The sequence below is a fragment of the Marmota monax genome, unplaced genomic scaffold (genome assembly GCF_021218885.2).
Source record: "Marmota monax isolate L192 unplaced genomic scaffold, Marmota_monax_Labrador192_F-V1.1 WCK01_AAM20220418_F8-fsc00013, whole genome shotgun sequence".
In the NCBI taxonomy this organism is placed as follows: Eukaryota; Metazoa; Chordata; class Mammalia; order Rodentia; family Sciuridae; genus Marmota; species Marmota monax.
In genome coordinates this window covers 25,713,798-25,737,378 of record NW_026692202.1, presented here as the reverse complement: position 1 = coordinate 25,737,378, position 23,581 = coordinate 25,713,798, and the positions used below count along the sequence as shown (strand labels likewise).

Below are 23,581 nucleotides of genomic sequence, written 5' to 3'. Positions count from 1 at the left end.
CTATGATGCATTTACCACAAAGACATCTAGTTTTAAGTTTAAGAAAATTTACCTGGAGCAAGAAAGTGTATTACAATGCAAAGCAAACACTGATGATACAACAATAGTCTTTATCAAAATTTTAAAAAGTTAGTTGACTCTAGAAAAGAGCCCCAAGGAGAATGTTTACTAATGTAGTAATGAGGAAATATAATTGTACAACAAATTACTTGCAAATAAAGCAGTACTAAAATTATCTTCTATGGTCTTAAACCATACATACATACATGAGTTGTAGAAAAAATATGTAGAATCTATAAACTTGCAAAACAGAGAGGTTTTTTTTTAGTTTGTTAGAACATTGAAAAACCATTAACAAAATGAAAAAAAAAAAACAGAATGAAGAGAAGGAAGGAAGAAAAGAAGGAGGGAGGAAGGAAGGAAGGAAAGAAAAAAGGAATGGAGGGAGAAATGGAGGAAAGGAGGAAGCAATAAAGAAAAGGTTTAAAAAATAAAGGAAAGAAAATTCATGGGATCTTAGGCTTCAAGTTCAACACTTCTATCTTCAGTGCCTTAAGGTATTTCCATATTTAAGTCGCTCTGTGGAAAAGAAGAATCATCTGCCAATCATTACATAAAATTATTGAACAACCAGTCCTGAAACTGTTGCAATGTCATTTAATAAATTTTTATTTTTACACAGTTTTCCCCCAAAACTAGTCAAAATTAAGCTCCCAATTAACCTTGATAGAGGTGAATAGAAAGGCTTTTTTTTTAATTTAAGAGTTTAAAATGCAGAAGCTCTATTTTAAGGGTCTGAGTATAAGGACCCTATACATTCCCATTTTCAAAGTATTAAAATACACAGAATGTATGTCATGAAATTTAAACTTGGTGACTGTATATAAAGGATGGAATCAAAGCTTTTATAGAATGTCTTCTGCTGCTACTTCAGCATCCCAGTTATGGGCATCACCACCACGTGGTTAAAGTGTATGGTAGAGAGTTCTGGCAACAGAAGGTTGATTTATTAATCTACTCAAACTCTGCTGTGTCAAAATTGAATAATCTCAATAAATTATACATACTTTGCAGCATATTTTTCCACACTTTCATCATCTTTGTGGCTTTTCTCTGAATAATTTCCAAGTGTATTTCATTCCTCTCAGGCCTATCAGTTTTAACTTAGTTGAGAAAATGTCAAAGACTGTTTTTAAGCTTTTAGAATATATTCAAGAATAGATCTATTCTTAAATTCATGACTTAAATGAAAGCTACATAACCTAAAACATGTAGCTCTACCAGGTTACCAAAAGTGAATTCCTTTACTAGTGTTTCATTCCTTGTAGAAATGTTTCACCTAAAATAGATTTGTTAAATTTACTTTTCTTATCTTAACTGTTTGGGGAAGTATAAAGAAACCAATTTTGTATGTTCTTTTACAGTAATTAACTTATGAATAGTGAAAGCAAATGTTTTTATTAGAACACACATCTATTATTAATATGACCTTTTGTTAAAATGTGTATATATCTGTACCACTATATATACATACTACTTTTGTGACCTATGAGAGAAAGGTAGACATTTTTTTAAAATAATACATACACTATTACACCATTTTGAAATTAATAATATTTTGGTGGTAGGATCCTTTGTCTCTTCTTGCTCTCAAGCCTAAGTAGGAGGAGGAATCTGGTTTCTGTACCCCCATTTAGCAGAATAACACTTAAGAGTGTTATTTTTAATGTTTTATCTATTCCTACCTACAGATAAAGTGGGAGGAAAGAAAGGAAGGAAAACCGAAAATCAGCTCAGTCTGGAGACCATACAGACCAGCTGTTTCTCAGATTTACATCCACCATATAGCTTAACACCCATTTAGTTAAAGGGCTCCCAGCCCTACCACTGGCCTCTTCCACTGCCCTCAACCAGGGATACTTTAAGCAAAGTGTGTACATATTAATATTTGTTAGCAAGTTCTTTGACACACCCTTCATCAATAAGATGCGTTCACAATGTAATTTACTTCTCAAGAAAAGAATGTAGCTGAAATGATTGTGTGTAACTTCTTAGACCAGATATGGAAAGGTCATGGGGCCTCTCTCCCTTGGGACATGTACCTTGAAAACCCACACCTGTCATGTAATAAGTCCCACTGCTCTGAAGCTGCAATTCTGGAGAAATAATGTGGAAAGACCACAGAGAGAAAGTGGGACATTCAGAGATACCCCAACCATTTTTTGTTTCCAAGTGTTCAAATTTCCCCAGACAACATCAGCATCATGGCCAGTCTTGGGAGTTAGGGGCCCACCAGGCTCTGGCCCAACTGTGAAACCACTGATGGAGCACAAGCAAGTTGTTCCTGCCTAGCCCTGCCCAAGGTATAGCAGTGTGAGAAAATTAAACATTAATGTTACTGATTTGAAGTATAGTTTGCATAGAGAAACACAGAGCTTATCTTTACCCATAAAAACCCTCAAGCTTTATGTAGAAAATGGCTAAATCAACAGACTCTATACTATTTTGATCACAACCCATAATAAATCTTTATTTACTTATTTGTTAATTTAATACATATGTGACTACATAAATATATCACGTGCAAATACACACTTTTAAAAGGATGAAGTAAAATTAAAATTTTAATATTTTCTCCTTATTCTGAAAAGGTTATCATGTTCATCCAACTTTGAAAACTTTGGGAGTTAACATGTGAATTGTTTAGGTAATGGCTCTGAAGTTCTAGGTGATTAGACAGCCTACTAATCAGGGACAGATGAAAAATGCCTAAGTTGCAGGAAGCATGTTATGTATACAATATTTATGAACATCAATTTGGCAAATATCAGCAGCATTTAGAATGGAAGGAGGTCTTAGGAATTTTAATTAAAGATCTCTCAACTCTGATGTCAACTATGTGAGTAATTTATTATAAATATCAGTTAAAAGACAGAGATTCATGAAGCATTATTCTTTTTAATAAGTTCAGCGGGGTTACAGGAAATCCTATAATAAACCCTACCCTAGTCACTCATATTCAGTGATGCTTTCTAAAAATAGACGGTGTGGCACAGGATTTGGATCACCATATCACAAAGACTGTATGGGTTGGTGGTTAAATCTGGATTGAGCTTGATGTCTCCCACCTCTGGACCGTGTATCCACAACTACTAATTCTTAAAACATCAGTCTCCATGGCAGTTAAGTGGGAATAATTATGGCATCTAAGGTTGTTATGATGATTAAATTAAGTATGGGACACTCAAAGCACCGTGTCTGGCCAGTAATGAGAGTTTTGAAAATATTAGCTTTGTTATTGCTATTCTAGAAATTATTAAAATTTAAAAGTGTAAAATTAATTTTAAAATTGTGTCTTGCCTATACTTTCGATTAAGATTAAGGCAGAAAACTAGCCCAGTCTCAAATACTTACTCAGTCGCAATCCCTCATTCCTACACCCCAGTCCATCCTCAAACTACTTACAATACATTAAATGAAGTACAGAGAAATGAAATTACTTTTCCAACATGACAAAGCTTATTAATGATAATGCCTATAACAGAACTATAGAACTAGAAGCATAACAGAAATATGAGTGTACTTCAGAGTAAGAAGATGTGGAATAAACACCTTGGTGCTCTGGAGCAGTGCAAATAAAAAAATGTGTTTAACATTGTTTGTTATACAAATGCAAAGAAAGTAGTTACATTTTTAAAAGTCATATTAAAAACATTAGTAGGGCTGGGGATGTGGCTCAAGCGGTAGCGCGCTCGCCTGGCATGCGTGCGGCCCGGGTTCGATCCTCAGCACCACATACAAACAAAGATGTTGTGTCCGCCGAGAACTAAAAAAAAATAAATATTAAAAATTCTCTCTCTCTCTCTCTCCCTCCCTCCCTCCCTCCCTCCCTCTCTCACTCTATCTTTAAAAAAATAAATAAATAAAAAAAATAAAAACATTAGTATTTTTCAAATTATTTTGGTGACACATGAGATTTGAAGAATAATTTGGTGAATCACAACTAGCAATTTATAAGAAATAAATAGGATAGAACATAACATATTGAGAAATAATCTTCATCTGTAGTAGTAAGATCCAAAATGGCTTATTGAAGTTTTTACAAAATACTGCACGTATAATCACAAAAAAATATTTTCCCACTGTTTGAAAGTCACCATACCACTAGTCCCCAATCTTCCAAATGCCTCAAAATCATCTACAAAATTTTCTAGACATGTAAGATATGCAAGGAGAACAGCTTCTATAAAAGGTCCATAGACATTCTTATACATGGAAAATCAAAACCTTTGGCACAGCACCACTTCATGACATATAAAAGAGTAAAATAGAGGTATACATCCATCTGTCATCCATGGGTAAGTTAACAATCTTATTTCTCTTACACTGAAAAGATTTGACCAGAAAACTTCACATGCTGAGGAATTCTTCAAACATTTGTTTGATGCACTGAAAACTCCCAGATTCTTGATGAAATCACCAACCAAAAGGGGGCAGAAGTTGATCAATGAGTCCTTTAAAAACTTTGCACCACTCTCAGAGCAGTGTTGGCTAATCATGGGTGAAACTACCACTGATCTACTCTTATTTCGTCATCTGCAATTCATAGTCTGAAAATATGCTGCCAGGTGTCTGTCACTCATTCATACATTGTATCCTGATCACCTAATGAATGTGAAGGCCTATATTAGAAGCTGGGGATGCAGTGGTAAGCAAAATGCTCTTGTCTCTGGAACTGCATGAGCTGCTCCATTCAAGGCCAGGTGACAACATGTCATACATTACTTGAAGTACTGATTCTTCAAAGTTTTCATATCTGGTTCAGTATGGTAGTACACTCCAGTAGTCCCAGCTACTCAGGAGATTGAAGGGAAGTATCCCTTTAGCTCAGGACTCAAGACCAACCTGGCTACTACAGAGAAGGTATTAGTTGATTTTATAGACTGAGGAAACACAAATTCAAAGAGGATAATCACTTTGTTCAGTATTAACTAAGTAGTAGATAGTGGGACTATGAATTGAATATGAAAGGTTGACCTCCAAATATGGTCTGTTTCCACCATGTGGTCCTGCTGTTGTTGACCCTTCCCATTATTCCTAAACCAATGATGGCTTGAGATGAGGAACAGAGGATGAGGATCCAGGTGTGATTATTCCACAAGATCTACTCTGCTTTCAGTGCCTCTGTCTCATTTCGTTAAAGAAAACACAACCTTCTCCAGGTATTTCAATCATAAAGGGTTTAAAAGAAGAAAGAAGATATTTGGAAAACATTTGGAATAGCTGAAGGAGGAAAAGTGAGAGGGCCCTGTTGTACTCTTTGTTATAAACTCACACTGCCATTGCCACAATCCAGAGACCCAAAAGCTACTGCTTTCACCCATATGTACATATGCAGGTGCTTACACGTGACACCACAGTGTCATAAAAAGGGCTTCTCTCCAGTCTCACACAAATGCCTCCTATTGAACAAATTTGAATTGCAGCAGAGCTTAATTGCGGTAAGTCTGGTAAAGGTAGTTCTTTGCTTCCCAACTACTGGGATAGAGAGGAGAAAGGTCAGAAAACATGTTGGATGCCAAGGAACAATATTCAACACTATTTTGTGACCAATATATCCTATATTGCTTCTGTCCTGCCCCAAATTTTCTATGCCTTTTTTCAAAATCAATTTATCTTCTTGGCAATAACCCATCAATAATTTCTTCCTTATCTCCAGGAACAGTATTGCACTGTAGGAACCATACCTTAATCACCTTCTTCCTGTCCATCTGTTTTATTAAGTTTTTTTTTTTTTTCTGCTGTGATGAAAGGACCGAACCAAAACAACTGTAGAGAGGAAAGGTGTTTTTAGGGACTCATGATTTCAGAGGTCTCAATCCATAGATAGCAGGCTCCATTCCTTGGGGCTGGAGGTGAGGCAGGACAACATAGTGAAAGAGTGTGGCAGAGGGAACCAGCTGACATGATGATCAGGAAGCAGAGAGAAAGGTCTCCACTTGCCAGATAAAATTATGTACCCCAAAGCCTCACCCCTGACCCCCACCTCCTCCAGTCACACCCTACCACTTAAGTTACCACTCAGTTAATCTTTTTCAAGACTCTCATAACCCAATCATTCCTCCTCTGAACCTTCTTGCATTGTCTCACAAGTGAGATTCTGGGGGACACCTCACATCCAAATCATAGCAACTTCTTAGCACCCCACCTAATGCTAGGTTGTGACTCTATTTTTTGGAACTGAATGAAGCATCACCCTATACAATATGAAACACATTTTCTTGCATAACCACTAAGAGGCCAGATGAAGCAACTGGAAATTATGGGAAAGGTAATTCCCCACAAAATGCATATTGACCAATAGAAAAAAGGAGGCAAGGAGAAAACTAGAAGATAATTATCTTTTCTTTCTCTCCCCTATATGCTACTCTAGGGTACAGTATTTCCTTGCAAGCCTTATGGAAAATTCCTTCCTGCTTCTTGGACAAGCCTGATGAATCACCTGTCATATTGCTTTGGGGCATCTTATGATGCAGTAGCCATCAAAGAAACACACTGTGTTGCAATGAATGACATCTGTTACTTACCTCAGATTGCTATGATTTTATCTGGCAAATAACTCATTAGAATCATAACCACTGCTTCAGGCTCTGCTTTCTAGGGAACGCAGGTCAAAGGCTATAGAATTGGCATTATCAGCACCTGTAAAGTAGAAGTCCTAAGTGGAGCTATGCTTCATAAATCCTTTGCAAAAATTATAGATGTTCATGCCTCATTCAAGGCCAACCAAATGAAAATTGCTAAGGATGGGCATCTCAACATGCATGTTTCCACAGTAACATTATGAAAGTTCATCAACTAACACAAACACAGAATTGGAATCCAAGTCCACATATCCAGTCCCCCATCTCAGCCCTTCAACAACCATGAACTAACTATCTACCAAGTGCCAAAGAATCTTATTGATATTGTGTATTTGAGAAACACTTATGACATCATTAAGCAAAAATAAAAATCACAAACTAGGAGGAAAATACTGAGGAACTTGTTTGGAATAGCAAAACTAAACAGGTGTGATCAACACACAGCACAAGAAGACTAATGAACATTTTAGAAGTTATAGAAATTCATCCATAATTTTTAAAGAGGTTAGTATGTCTCATTACACTCTTTACCTTTCCTTTCAGACATTTTCTTTGAAATAAAAGTCAAAAAAAGATTCAAAAGCAGCCAGCTGTGTAACATACATTGTCAGTAAGACGTGATACAGGCCAGGCTAATTGATCACTTTTCAAGGTTTAAGTGACTCATTCTTTATAATATGACATAACTGAAAACATCTTTGACAACACTGAAGTCGTTTAATGAATTTTAAATGCCAACTGAAAATTTAAATCATGCTTATTTTTCATAAGGTAATCCACTCACAATAGGCAATTCATGTGATCCCATCATGCAAGAAAAGCTCTGATGCTCTTCTGAACCTTCCACGGCTGTGCTGACGCACCTGCCTTTTGGACAGGTGGTTGATAGGAGATAGGTTGTTGAAGACACCATTTGTCTTGTGTGTTTTAGATAGAAATAGACTCTCCGTGTTTATTCACTCAATGTTCTAAAGGCCTTTATGCCTCCGATATAAGCTCAGGCTCTCCAGGACTCATTTTTTCTACCTTAAAATTGAGATAATCATAATTCCATTTTTAAACCTAATTTTCAGGATTGTATTGATGATTAAATGGAAAAATTACTATTTTATAAAACGAAATGCTGTAAACATGTACTACTTCTGCTAATACATTATATAGAAAACCTGCCATCAGGAGCTACTGGTCATATCTTTTTCTTAAGTTTTGTACTACCTCCTGTTCTTATGTATAAAGGATTGATAGAAATGGAAGTACTGACAATTCATAGCCACATATGAGGGTGGGAGGTGGTAAATCAAGTCAGAATAGTACAGCAAAAATGTGCAGTTCAAGACTTACTCTGGAGTCTTACCTCTTCCTTATAGCTGGGGAGGCCAAATTCTATCCTTTTTAGCCTTCATTCTCTATTCAGTCAAGTGGGGAAAATAATGATTACTACTATGGTATTTAGTGATTTAAAAGGATGGTATAGATGTCCAGGGAGATACCAGAACCAGTAAGACAAAATTTGTGTCTTCAAAGAGCTGAAAGCTACCACTTAATCAAAGAACACCTTTAAATAGTCACATGGTCAATAAACACAGATGTTTCTTTATTTTGTGAAGATCAGGGATCCAAACTTATCCAAAAAGATTAAGAGGCTCCACATTCCCACTGGAGTAGCAAGTTTTATAGAAATTGCTACTTATGGATTATACAAATTGAAGACCAGAGGAGACACTGGAATGCCTGTTCACCTGGACCACATATATGTGGCAGCCCAAGACTTTGCGGTGGGAGCAATGACTCTGGGTGTTGGCTTTTCATGTAATGGGAATTCTTGGCAAAACCTAAACCCTAGAAGAACAGATGTTGGCTTACATATTGAGGGTACATGTTTGTGTCGAAAATAAGTCATTCAAGTGGGTTCAGATGATAAAATGGAATTGAATGAATACTGGCTTGCTTTCTTGCTTGTTTGATTTGTCTAATGAACAAATTATTAGTGACTACTTCATTAACTAGGTAATTCAAGGGAGTAAAAAAAATGTGCCACCTAAATACACTTAAATGTCCACCTTTTTCAAATCCTTATGATGGATTTAAGAAGCTAGCAGGCCAATACAAAAGTAGTACCAGTTTGCTGCAGAATATTACAGGTTTTTAATGCTATTAGCAGTCCTATGTACCCCAGTTAACGTTTTTTTTCTGCCTACATTGTGAACTTGTTTGAATACTTCAGTTTTTGCTGTTGTTTGACTTTTGAACTTTTGAAGTATTTGGAACATAACTTCAAAAGTTTTCCACAAATGAAAGTGTGTGTATGTATGTTTATACCAAATCTAGAAGGCTCACGACAGACCTGCATAGAAGTATTTAATTCAGATTCACACATGTAAATATGTGAATAACTTACTTACTGTTTCCAATTTATCAAATTATATTTTTTTTTGATATTTATTAAGATAATTTTAATATCATCTTGAAATATATTTATTTTAAGTGCTAATACAATGGTTAATGAAGTGCAGCAGTCTGTCTGGGCACAATTCAGGAGCCACTTGTCAAAAGAAACGAACTTTATTTTTAGAACCACACACGCCAAACAAAACAGCTCCTCAGAAAAAACCCTCAGAGCCCAACTGCCACCACAAGCCTCTCAACCTCCCCCACTCCTCCTGCTCTTGAGGCCGATTGGCTGGGTCGCGTGGGCGGAGCCAAAAAAGTCCCCCAATGAGCAGCTCCGTGGTCTGAAAGGGCAGGGAAACAGCCCAATGAGCATCACCGCAGAGGAGCCAATCAGCTAGAAGTTGCTGGGGCCACTGTGAGCCAATCATCAGCTGGCAGTCTGAAAGTTTGCTGGGGCTCCTTCAGCTGTGGCTCTCAACAATGAAGGACACTTTTAAAATATATGCACTGTATTTATTTTCTTTGAAAGAAATGTAAATGTTAAACTAAATAAATTATCTATAATGGAAGTGATTAATGGTTTATGAGAAAGCTAGTTTGGTCAAACATTATATACAAACTTTGATACTACAGAATTATTACACTTGTAAAATCTCTTATCTGCACTGAAGTTACATTCCATGGTGATTACATGCCAAATGTATTGTTATTAAGGTAAATGAACACACATACACAGACACACACACACACACACACACGCACACAGGGATGGTGTATATAAAGTGTTAAACATACTGACCCAAATACGAACCCAGCAAAAGTCTGATCATTTCCCCATTCTTCAAGGTGGCCTGAAAAGATCACAGTGAGGGAATTTAAAAAACTAATTTCTCAAGGAGTCAGAATTCTGCTGTTCTATTACGTTAGCAAAAATAAAATAGAGTGGGGTGCTTTAGGAAATGACAAGTTGGTATCTTATATCCTCTTTGTTGTAAATTTCCTCAAGCAACTCTTGAAATCTTATGTTAGTACCCTGAAATCTGCTTTTTTTTTTAATGATAGGAACTTACCACAAAATATTCAGTACTTTTGTGAAATATGTCACATTGTTTCACTTTTCTTGGTCAATCTCCCTGCTAACCTCCCTTCTCATGAGAATCACTATCAGTTATCTAGGTTAGAACTTTGGACAAGATTCAGGAAATTCACAATAGTTTTAATAAATGTGGTAGAAAGAATTAAAGTTTAAGACTAATATTTAAATGAGTTTTTTGTAGATGTTACATATCTATGAAGCATAGGATCCTTACTATGCCAGATATCTAACTCATCCAGTAATTTTTAAATGGCACCTATAATTAAAAACTTTATGTGTGTGTGTGTGTGTGTGTGATCACATGCAATAACATAGCAGACACAGGGTCTGACAAGAGGGCAACATTCTGAAGTGGGGTCACTCCTGAAAAACTAACAATAAATAGTCACAACAGATATAATATCCCAGGACAAGACAATATGGCTCGACCAGCTAAGGATGCCAGTGAAAATGCTGATTTTTACATTTTAGAAGAGATGATGGACAGATTGACCTTTCTACATTTGCTAACCTCAAATTGCAGAGAGCATTTCTTGCCTAATAGCTTCAAACCTTATTCAAAATAGGACCAACCTCAGTCTTTGTGCTCTTTCTCCTGAAATTTCTCTGAGTGATGTAGGTAGCAGATGATTAAAAGGAGAAAGAGGGCAGGGAAGGGGGGAACTACCCAGGACAACTGCACTCCTTCAACTTATCAGGTTTCCAGGTCTGGATTGGAACAGTACTAGAAGACCCATGGGTGCTGGAAGATATGCTTTTTGTTTCTCTTGTCCCTGAGCACCATGCCACATGAGATGTTATCAGCCCAGGCTGGCCCACCATCCTCAACTTCTCAAGCTCAAGAAACAGGAAGAGACAATAGTTCATTCTTTCAAACACTACTTCCCTAAACATTGCCACTGTGAACATCTCTTTGCTATTATTCAGTTCTATGAATTGGATAAGATAGGAATTTCTCTGCCTGGATTCTGTACTCTCAATGAGCAAGCAATCTCTGAGATCCTTCTCTTATATGTAGCAGTGTTCCTGATATCTCATCACTCATTTTTACATCTTCATTGACACTTCACCAGTTAGATCTTCTACTTCACCTCTCACCTAGAACAAAATGTCATTCCTTCATTTATTGACTCACCAAAACTTAACAAGCACCTTCTGTGTAACAGAGGCTATTTCAAACACTAAGTATCCAGTAGTAATCAGGACATAGTTGTCGTCTTTGTGGAGTTTCACTCATGGTGACAAATAAACCATAAACTAAGAATTCAATTTATAAAGCAATTGCAGTGACAAGTGTAATAACAACATGTTTAAATAATCAGGGTAAGGGATTAAGGACTATTAAGTAAAATATTGGAGACAACTTTAAGTAGGATGGGGAGGAATATCTTTGAGGGAGTAGCATTTTATCATTAACAAAAAATTAAAGCTGGAGATCAAAAGATCTGGAGGAAGAGCTCTCCAAGAAGGTGCAGCAATCACTAGCTTGGTCACATTGGAATTAATTTGGCCAATTTCTTCATTACACTGCTGCTTTGTATTGTATCTGTCCATGTGCCTGTTTTCCTTTTCAATCACAGCTACTACTAAAATAAGCCAGTTTCTGTGTAGCTCTGTAAGCCTTCACATAGTTTCCAGCCGATGGCATGAGAAACGGAGGACTGAATGTTCTGATGATGGCGAAGGGTGTGGATTCCGCCTACTGTGCAGTACAGGTGAGTGCACAAACGACCAGAGTGACAGACACAAATCCTCTTTTAGTCAGGTCTGCAACCTGACTAAAGAAATAACCCAGATTAAAAACACAACTACTTTTGCACAAATTGGGAGGGGGTTGGATTCTGGGGTGGTTTCAGGCGTTTAAAGCAGCTGAGAAAGGAACTTTCACAACTGTGGAAAAGGCCGCAAAGACTAAGTTGTACTAACTTCAAGATGACAGTTAACCAGCACTGGTTACATAAGAAACATTTAAGGGAATTTAATGTGCTGCGGCAAACAGGGTTATAAGGCAATAAAATTCCAAGGTGCATTCTAGTTAAGTCCTAAAGATTTCTGCAGCAGTTTTGAAAAGAAAATGCAGTGCCCAGAGACTCAGGGAGAATTTTTGCTTCTGTCAGCCAAACATCTAATCTTATCTTTTGCTATGAGTCCAGCAAAGAGCCAGAACATTTTTACATAGGGGCTACCTATTGGGAGCTCTATGTCTGTGAGGTCCCAAGAAGGCACATTTCAAGGGCTATTACCCTCATGCTGTTTCTCCATTAGTCCACAGGGTTCTTTATGGTGCCCCATGCAGAGTTAAGCCTGGTGAGTAATTAACCCCAAGGTAGCTGGAAAAATTCATTTTCAGCAAGCAAGTCCTACTTGCAAGTGGAACCTAACCTTCTAGAGGGTAATAGAACAGACCTTTCACTTCTTTTTTCTTTCTCCCCTTCCCAGCTTTAACTGACAAATAAAATTTGCATACATTCAAGAAGTACAATGGGATATTTTGATATGTCTACATTGTAAAATAATTATCACAATCAAGCTTAATTAATATGTCTATGACCTCACTTTTCTTTTTCTTTTTGTATGTGGGTTTGGTGAGAATACTGAAGATCTATTATCTTAGCAAATTTCAAATATATAATACATTAACTATAATCTCCAGGTTGTACATTAGGTCTCAAAAACTTATTTATCTTATGTGAAAGGCAGGTTGGTCAAAGGGTACAAATTTGCCTTTTGCTTCTTTTAGTCTCATCTCAGGACTAACACAAGGCTAAGCACATAAAAGGCATTCTTGGAATATTTAATAAATGAACCATGTTTTGAAGCATTGCTGTCATGGATATTCTAGGTCAATGTAAGATTTACCTAAAAGATAGGTATTAACAAATTAAAAATGCTCTTCTGTGCTATATTTCACGAGACTAAATATGTTTTAAGATTGCTTGGTAAAATGAAATGCAGGACTCCAGTTAAATTTGACTTTGAGATAAAATAGAGATAATTTTTTAGTATAAGTGTGTACTAAATATTGCATGAAATATACTTTTAAAAATTACTATTTTCTGAAATAAATTTAGATTAAATAATATAGTTTTGTTTCCTAATTTAGCAACTCTAACTCAACCTTTATGCCTTGAACTTGATTGAATTTGTTTCTCTTCTTTTCTCTGATGATTGAACTCAATAATGGCATTAAACTGCTTTGATAGTTTGCTTATCCCCAATTAAAATGAAAAACATATAAACTGTGATCTCCTTGCTCTTCTTCAAAGAGATATGGAAAAAGCACAGAGCATATATAATTCTGGATTAACACAGAGAACAGTCTTATCCACAGTTCCTGGTGAAGCTCATTATGTTGAATTTTGCTCAAAGAAGAAAAATTAAAAGAATAGGATTTCAACTGGTTTCTAATGACATGGCCAGATAGATGATGCCACAAAATCTTGGCATTACTGATAAGTACACACTGTGCTGGAAAATCAATAGTTTCTGAAGGGGATCCTGGAGAGAATTTTCCATTATTGACATTAGAAACAACTTAGCCCCATACTCGTAAATTCCTGGAGCTAAGGGTGCTCCACATCCCTGAGCAAGAGGCCTGGTTCTCATACTGGCTTCATAAACTGCTGAGCTGGAATTATTGCTTTTGAAAATTACTAAGGTAATCCCTTGTACAAACTGTGTTTTTAACTATTACAAATGCAAGTGATTAAGTTGGGGAAGTAATATGAAGTACTTGTTTCCCTCCAATTCAAGAAAGTCTGTTTGCAGAAAAATAACCATAGGTAAGCAGATAAATTATGAATTATATTAAATAATAATTCCCTGGAACTCTCCACTCTCCACTAAATATTAGACATTTGCAAACAATTCCTTAACAACTTTTGAGTGTTAATTCCTTCTGTTCTTCAGAAAAACATGATTAATGAAACTTATCTGTCCTTCTCTTGGTTCCTTTTCTCTAAAACGTGGAGTTAAAGATTCTCTAAAACTTTTTGAGTACATTACAATCTGTGATCTCCTCATGTTTTTAAGTCCAAAGACATTATAAACAAAATTCACTATTAATTTTACAAATGAAATAATCCCCTAGAAATAGCAGGAAGTGACACTCTTCATTTTTCAATAAATCTTTTCTTTGAGAATAATTTTAGATTTACAGGGAAAAAAAAATGTGAAAATCATGCAGAGAGTCCATGCCCATATACCCCATACTCAGTTTGTCCTGTTGGTGACATCTACAATATTATGGTACATTTACCACAACTAATGAACCATATTGAAACATTTTATTTCATAACTCTTTATTCAGATTTCCTTAGGTTTTACCTGATGCCCTTTGCTGTTCCTCGTGCTTCTCTAGGATATCACATTACACTTAGTTGTCATGTCTGGTTAGGCTCTTTTTGTCTGTGGCAGTTTTCAGACTCTCCTTGTAATGATTTAAGAAATACTGATCTGGTATGTCAGAGAATCCCCCTTGGGGTTGAAGTCTGTGTCAAGTGCCATTCTTATCCCATCATAATAAGGGTACAAACTATCATCATGACTTACCACTATTGATGTTGACCTTAATCACCTGGCTTAGGTAGTCTTAGTTGGGTCTCTCCACTTGATACATTACTCTTTTCTCCCTGTTTCCATACTGTGCTCTTTGGAAGGGTCCCAATGCAGAGACCACACAAAACACTTGGGGAGTTAACCTCAACCTCCTTGAGGGGGCAGTATCTACATAGATTATTTAGGATTCTACACAGGAAATTTGTCTCTTCCCTCTTTTCACCTCTTTATTCATTCAATCATTTATTTATTCTAATGTGGATGTGTGGATGTTTTATACTCTTGAGTTATAATCCACTACTAGTTATTTGTTTTGTTGCTCAAATTGCTCTAGCTTTGTCCATTGGAACTATTCTGGTTCACTCCTGTATCTCTTTGACATGCTCCCCTTCCATTATTGCTTTCTGAAACTAAAAAAAAATTCTCCAGGTTCCTCTTGTATGTGTATTTACTTCTCCAGCTCTAGATTTAGATTCAGCCACTTATCTAAGGAGTCCTGGTTACTGTATTGGAGAATATCATTAGAAACTAAGAGCTAGGTCCTGCTAAGTGAAAGCCATTGTGACATTAAACCACTTCTCTCTCCCCTTTCCTACCACTGACCAAAGTATATTCATATCATTGATGTCGAACTCAGTTCCTAGGAGGAAATCATAGTTTAGGTTCAGAAGTTTTGATGGCCTTAATAATACCTATCCTTCTTTATATTTAAAGACTATGATTTTAATTTCCTTTGTTTTTGTTTTTTGGGTATAAATTTTGTGCTTTATTTTTTTTCTTACTAAAGAACCTAAATGTTTAGGGAGTGAGGTCCCTAAGAAAAGGAGGGTGGATTACTGGGTAATCCACCCAACAGGCTGTTGGGTGCAGCCTGGTAATTCAACTTGAAATGGCAGGGTGTATCTAAGCCGAGGAGGAGTTTAATATATACTATCCTTATTCAACCCTTGTTTAAAATGAATTATGTGATGACCAAAGACATGTGAAGGACTGGCTGTAAAAGAATGGAGAGGTTGCAACAAAGGAAGAAGAAAATGAAAAATACCATTATCAAACCAAATAACTACCTTGTATTTTTATGATGCATGTGAGAAGGAAACTTGTTTTTAATACCAGGAGTGCCTCTTTCACAGAGGCAATGTCAAGCATGCTTTCTATATAACGTCAAGGCTTTAAATGTTTTTAAAACCACAAATGTGCCCTATAGTAGCCTAGGCTTACCAAATCTCAAGCTCCTAGTGTTGACAAAGTCTCCAAAATTAGACAAAAAAAAAAAAAACCTGGAATTAATAGTTAATGCATACCCCCTGGCAATGTGATGAGGTGAGATTATATTAAATGCTAGTCAAAACAGTGAAGCCTGGGGCTGGGATTGTGGCTCAGCTGTAGAGTGCTCTCGCCTAGCACGTGGGAGGCCCTGGGTTCGATCCTCAGCACCACATAAAAATAAATAAAATAAAGATACTGTGTCCAGTTATAACCAAAAAATAAATATTAAAAAAAGAGTGAAACCTTAGCATCCAGAGAGTGCACACACAGGAGTGCACACATGCACACACACATGCACATATAAGGTAAAATACATTAAGTCCTTTGATTGTTTTTCCTTCTCTGGAACTTCCCCTTCCAATTCCTGGCTACCAGTACTTATTGCCTTCCCCTCAAACACTCCCATAACACAATAGTGTCTCAAACAAATAACATATAAATCACAGTGATGGAATCATAGCCCTTGGGTTCAGCATGAAAACCAAAGCCTACTCAAAATTACTAGAGCCCTGAAGTTCAAAAGACATGGTCTCTATGACACTGAAAACCAGCTGTCTTCTGGGTCATTTCACACTGCTAAGTTCATACACAGACAAAAATGTTTGTCACCTGTTGGCAAGATTCTTATGGAATTAATTGATTAGTCAGATAGGCTGGCTTAAAGCTGGTTTCACTGTAATCCAATGAGAATATTGCTGAAGGTTAGTCTACATGTACTGCCTTATGCTTCCTAATGGACATGGACGTGGTTTGGGATTCTGAGGACATCATTTTTAGCCAGCACAAATACAAAGACAGCAGACACAAATCAATAGAAAAAAATAACTTCTTTTTTATTTACAAAAAAAATCCAAATATTGGATGCTGTAAACAAAAGTCACAATCTGTTCCCTCTAGTACTGATTCAAACATGTCAGTTTTTAAAAGTCCATTTTCCAACAACTCCTTTTCTGCCTGTGACACACTATAGTCAAAATATTCCAAAAGAGTGACCCAAGGTGCAGCTTGCTGTAGTAGGGTGCCTCAGAGTTAGGCATGGCTGTAGAGAAGTTGGAGGGAGAGACAGCCAATGGGCAGAGCCTCCTCCGTTCTGCAAAGCTTGGCAGCAACTCTCACTAAGTTACCCAGACATCTTCCCACTTTGTACTTTTGCCATTTTCTTTGTTATCAAGCCATTATTATAACAAAATATTACAGAAATTCTTTCTTAGCATTGAAAAGGCTATGCTAAAAGAAATGTTAAAAGAAAGATTATATTCAAATAGGTGCTATATATGAAATCACTTTTTTTTGGCTTTTTGGTTTCATCGAACACACTTCATCTTCAACAATAACAAAAAAGCTTATTTTTGACAGCTGCTGACAGCTTTCAACATAATACACTTCATTTACAAAATAGTTCACAATATTTATTTAACAAGTATTGTATTGAAAACAACTTTATGCACAGTAAAGCAACCAACGATAAGCAAACAGAAAGGGGCAATAAAAACAGCTGTGTTCACTTTTCATTTCATTTCCTTCTTGGTTTGGATTATAGATTACAGAGAGTCTTCCATCTTGCATTTTTTGGAACCATATTAAAACAGTCCACCCAATACCAAAGTGAGTAGATACTTGATCCCATTTCTGAAAGGGAAAAGTCCATCTTGGTGTAAGTGTTCTTGAAGCAGTTGGATTTACTGAAGTAACTTTTCAAAAGGGCACTGTCACAGGTAAATGTTCTCTGACGTGCCAGATTGGACAGGTACAAAGAGCCCCCAAAAGATAAAAACTTCTTCCAGTTTCAAAGTAACAGCACACTAGGCCAGATAAACAAAAGCAACAATATCACAGGCGCTAATCAGGAGTTGAGAGCTCTTCTTTTTTCTGACCTATACACACGGCTTGCTTTCATCAGACATTCAAAGTTTTTAAGCCACACATCCACAAAGAGAGACATATATTCCACTGTATGTTGAACTACATATGCACAGGACTATAGTACATACAAAATAGAAATAAATTATATGTCTTAAAGTAATTGCTGAAAGTTGTCTTGAGTATAGCTTCATCTATCCGAATGCCAGGTGCTGGCACTTCCAACTACGCTACCAACTCTGAAGTAAGCAAGAAAAAAAAATAAATACTTGAGAAAATAAATGAAAAGTGTATTATCAAATAAGGCTCCTCCAAACAAAAATCTGTGTCATACATTAACAGCAGTTTGCTGCTATAGTAGAGCCAGAGATTTCCAGACTCTTCAAAATAGTAGACAACTCATGTGTCAAGAGTTAGGATGAGAAGAAAGCAGATCACCAGTTGCTCCTCTGTACTAAGCATTCCCTTTATTTTCTTTTAGAAAACTTAAAAACACCTAAGCAGACAGAGCTCTGGTTTATGACAAATGAGTGCCAGGCTTAATCTGCAAACTGAATAATATCCCTGGGACTTTGCAATTAATTTTTCAAACCCAGGACTGAGCCAACATGGGGAAGGAAGAGCTCCCTAGAAAACAGTGAGTGGCAGTGCAGAGGCTCTGATAGAATTCACAGGGAAGCTGCTATAGCCAAACCACCAGGTTCCTGTTAAGTCTTCAAAGAAAGATGCATAAAAGGTAGTCCAGACAGGTTTACCTGGATTAACATAGCATTGAGCTGAGCATCTAAGAGATGCCCAGACAACAAACAGGCAGACAAGCAAAATTACACTGCCAACAGGCGGATGCTATTTTCTTCCTTAGTCCCTCTTTAACTGATGACAAAAATCTTCTGGTTGGGTCCAAAAAGGAATTATCATAGTAAGCATTCATCTATTAGGGCAGATGGGGATTATAAGGTGGTTTCACAACACAAAGGGAAAGTTTTTATGTGTTATTTTTGTTTTAACAAATGTATTTTCAGAAACCAATGTTTAGAGGAGAGGGAGAAGGGGCAGTTTTAGGATTAGCTGTCATCAAACTGAAAACAGTAATGACAGTTCATTTCACAAAAGTATAAATGGTCTCTTGGAAAAGAGGAAATAAAGTTGGGTATGACTTAATGCAAAGTGATTTAATTGTAAGTACAGTACTAAATATTTAGATGCAGTGTGACAACCAGATCAAAGATGTTTCATATTGGCATAAATTTATAAAATGTTATATATAATATATATCTCATATATAAACTTTATGCAATTGTGCAAATATTCTTTAAAAAGGGTCATTTCACATTTACTAAATTCTAGTGGTACAGAAATGCAGAATGCATTTATTTAAGTTCATTTAAATATTAATAAGTAGCATTCAGATCACCAGAAATTATTTTTAGGGATTTAAGTAGCCTATCACTGATCCATAATCCATGATATTATATACCATGGAGGAACACAATTATTAAAAAAAAAAATGGGTTCAAACTGTCAACATGGCAGTTAATTTTTTTAAAAAAAAGAGTGTTCTGCCAAACAAATATACTCCCATTTGGGGGATTCTTTGGCTCACAAAAAAAAAAAAAAAAAAAAAAAATGAAAAAAACAAGCAAACAAATAAACAAACAACAAAAAAAAACTCACTAAAAATGTATTACCTCCACTCTTCCTATCAAATATATTACTTGTTTCCTCCTTTCAATTGCTTCAATTCTTTTAGATGTGGGTTTTAATTCATCATTGCAATATGCCCACTTCTCATGTCATTCTATTAAAAACATAAAAGCACACAGTATTTAAACATTTCCTATTTGATACATTGTTCTAGATCATAATCAAAGTAGTGCATATATATGTACATGTCATATGTACATATATATACACATAATATACACACATACCTAAGATAATATCACACCAACAATGCAGCTATTTGCCAAGAAAAATAGGGCATTTCCTCCACTATTCACAAGCTTATATGTTGTTTTATTTTCTTGAGTCCCTGATAAAATAAAATTAATCATTAAACCATAAAATAATTTTCCACTTCAAATTTTCAGAAAGCAACAGGCACTTTGATGAATATTGGTGTGTAACAAATATAGTAACTCTTTATAAATTTTACTATATCTCTTCTACTAGGGTATTTTTAATCTGTTAATCTTTGGTCCTTGAGCACATTTTCTTTGCTACAGCTGTTTTTGCTTGCATTTTCACATTTTAAAAATGCTAGCTATGCACACAGCTGGAATTAATGGATTGTGTCATCATAAGTTCTGCTGTTTGTTATGAGAACTGCACCAACCTACTACTGTTCACTTGGAGCAAGCAGTTTCTGTTAGCACAAAAGGATCATTCCACAGAAAGCACTTACTAAGAGCCTCAGATAGTAATCCCAACATGAGAGCTTCCCTTCCTGTACAGTTACTATCTGAACTCCTGAACTGATAAACAAGGTAGGATAAGACTTTTTATTCCTCTAAATTTTCCCTTTTGTGAATTCTGCCTTAAAAGTTTCTTTACCACTTTTTATCTCCTATGGCAAAGCTATGGGAGCAGTTGCTGCAAACCCATATTGTCATCAAGCATATTTTTTCCCTTGTTATCTTAGAAGGACCTGGTTGTTTTTAATGACAGGTGTCTTATTTCAAGATAGAATCCAGTTGGGTAGAAGGAAAAGAGGAGAATTAAGGAGGAAAACTTTTTAGAGATCATGCTCCCATACCAAAGAAAAGATCCATGAGCTTTGCCAAGCTTAAAACCAGGAACATATCATCACTGCACAAAACACATCCCAAATTAGGACTGGGTCACTCCTTTTTTGTTTGTTTGTTTTTCCTCCCCACCCCCCCAATCTGGTCTGAAATGGCTCCCCTCCTCCAAGACATTTTTAAATGATTCTTAATTGCAGGGTAGCCAAGTGGAGTATGTCTGTTGCTGGCATGTGAATACTGGCTGAACTTGTGCAATGTAGTAATTGCTAAAGTTAGCATCTGCTACATAGGGGGCCGGCTGGTAATAGCAAGTGACATTAGCCACATTAGGGATGACATTTTGGTCAGCTAGCACCCGGATAGCCAGCATGGTGATAAGGTTTAAAGTCTGTCTTCTTTCATGTCCCATCAGGCACACGGTACTCTCATTCACCACTCCATGAAGGGTCATGAGATAGTCATACTTGCGGTCTTCTAAACCCACGAAGTGGTTCTGCAAATAGGACTCCAGTTTTCTCTGCTGCTCTCCAATGTCTGAGAAATCGATGAAGAACCTGGAACACATATACCTCTGGAGGGTCTTGATCTCATCAGAGGCAGGCCTAAAGCCCCTCACTAACAGGTTGCAGTACTTAAGCAGACCTCCCCCTCTGATTTCTTCTGGGTTCCTGGTGGCAATGATCTTGTTACAAAGGTGATCAAAGGCTTCATGGAAATCACCATAGACGCTCTCACCAATTATTGTGGGGTGAAATGTTTCAGTCATTGGGTTCTCTGAACATTCATAAAAGAGAAGAAGAGAGTCTAATTTGATTTGAAAAGAATCTACACTGAATTCAAACTGCCTCCGAAGGGAATCCACAAATTTCAGTTCCACATTTTTGCCACTGTTGTTTGACAGGGATATAAGACTCCATCGGTCAGAGTCATTGCACACTTTAACCATTTTCTGCACATAAGCTTCCTACAATTTAAAAGATAAAACAAGATGAGCAAACCTTGAAAAAAAAAACAATAAATAAATACATCCTCTCTCCACAGCTGAGAATTATTTTGTTCTCTCCCTTTTGTCAAGTTTCAGCAAAACACTACCTGTAGGCTTAAACAGTCTTCTGAAAACAGGAAAAAAAAAATCCATTTAACGAGTAGTTTAACTGTCTGGGAAAGAGAGGAGAAGTAATAGTTTGAGGCTTTTGGCAGACATAGCAGAGTACTAAAGGTTCTGTTGTCATGTCTGACTTTTGAAAATGGTCTAATAGGCACAACATTCACACAGTAGCCACATAATATTAAAAAGACACAGAAAGGTATACAGTGATGTAGGTCTGCCTCTCACCCTTGTCCCCAGCCACCCAGTTCCCCTTCCCTGAGGCAATCAGTGTTATCAGTAACTGGTATGTCCCTCCAGAGGAACTGCAGAGTTACAATCAAATATGAACTAAATTGTCCTCAGACAATTTAAACTAATAGAAAATGTGACTCGAACCACCGTGTGGTAGTGGAGATTGCCATTATACCCTTAAAATGTGAATCAATGCGGAGAATCAACAAATATATCTTTAACACATGGAGTCAGCTGAATGCAGCGACGAAATCTATTCATATTTTCCAATACAATAAAAAAACCCATTGACTCAGTTCTGCTTCAGGCTGCTATTTTCCCAAAGATTAGATTATAAAATGACTGAAAAAAATATTATTTACACTACACTGTTTCATTCCTCCCTTTTTCAGAATCTACTGTAGATAAGACTCCAGCAAGGAAAGCCAAGAGTTAAACCATAAGAAGGAAGCGAAAGGGGGGGGGGGTGCATAGGAGGAAGCGGCAGAGAGTTGTGGCGCTGAAGCTCCAAGTAAACTAAAACACTTAATATCATCCACGCACCTTAGTTCACTCATTGAGAAAATAATAAATAATAGAAATAGCGCTCCCAAACGCATGACAACCGCGGATACTTGACTTTTAACCATACTCCCTCTGCCCTAGGCTCCCCACCGAAGCCTGGCTGGGCTCCGCGGGGGTCAGGACCTAAGCCCGTCTCCAGTGGCTTTACCTTGAGCGTGAGTGGTGTGATCTTCTCCTTGTTCACCCCTTCGGGTAAGAAGTCCAACAGGCAGTCTAGCACGACGTCCTTCACAGTCTGAAACTCCTCTTCCCCACGCAGGTCAGCGCAGAAGATGAGGTCCAGGTCCTTGTAGCCCAGGCCGCTGTCCTGGTGCAGGACATGACTGGCGGCCGAGCCATTGAGGCGCACATCGCGGACGCCTATGCACTTCTCCGCCAGACGACGCCGCACCACCTTCACTATCAGACTAGGCTGCAACTCGAGCGTGGGGAAGTTGCCGCGCCCGTGGATCGGGATGGTCTCGCTCAGGATGCCGTCCAGCCGCTGCACTTGCTCCCAGTTCAGCACGTTACAGTGAGCAGTGGGGCTTTCACAATAGTCCAAGCAGTTCCCACCGAAGCTGCTGCTGCAGCCGCCGCCAAAGTCACCGCTGCTAAAGTCGCCACCCAGGGGGATGTATGGGCCGCTGGCCAGCTCGTCCTCGGCCATAGCAAAGTACCCTTCGCCCTCCGCCATGTAGTGTCCGCCGAACGCCACTTGGCCCTGGTCAATCCTAAAAGAAAAGAATGGGGGGAAAGTATGCTAAGGACGTGGACCATCGGAGAGCAAAGGCTCATATAGCAAAGAGCGCGCCCCCTCCCCGAATCGCCTCCGGCCCTGGGGTTCCACAGTCTCTTCCTCCCCCAGCCCTGGTCATTCCCAGCCGCGCGCCGCGTCCCGCAGAGCAGCCCCGCACCAAAAGTATCTCTGATGCATCTGGAAAGTGCAAGCGAGAGTCCCGTCTGTGTCACCTGGAGGCGGCCGCCCCTTCTAGGAGCGCAGCGAAGGAGGAACCGCGAGGCGGCAATACTTCCAGGAGCTGCGAGTGCGCTCCCTGCAAAGGCTAGCGACTTCGTCTTTCCCAGACCCAGCTGCCCGCACTGACCACTCCCGCCCCTCGCCCCCACCCGCGCC

General features: G+C 37.7%; 1 protein-coding gene across 2 annotated transcripts; it reads right to left on the bottom strand.

The window, feature by feature from the left end:
* Nucleotides 1–16,765: 16,765 nt before the first annotated feature.
* Nucleotides 16,766–23,581, bottom strand: Tent5a (terminal nucleotidyltransferase 5A). 2 transcript variants are annotated; one of them, XM_046432171.2, is made up of 3 exons: nucleotides 23,364–23,581; nucleotides 22,616–23,180; nucleotides 16,766–21,525 (listed from the first exon to the last, which is right to left on the bottom strand). In XM_046432171.2, exons 1-3 carry the CDS (start codon nucleotides 23,381–23,383, stop codon nucleotides 20,749–20,751), a joined length of 1,362 nt encoding a protein of 453 aa, XP_046288127.1. In that variant the 5' UTR covers nucleotides 23,384–23,581; the 3' UTR covers nucleotides 16,766–20,748. The 2 variants fall into 2 exon arrangements, with proteins under 2 accessions (XP_046288127.1, XP_046288130.1); XM_046432174.2 differs by having other exon boundaries at nucleotides 23,419–23,580.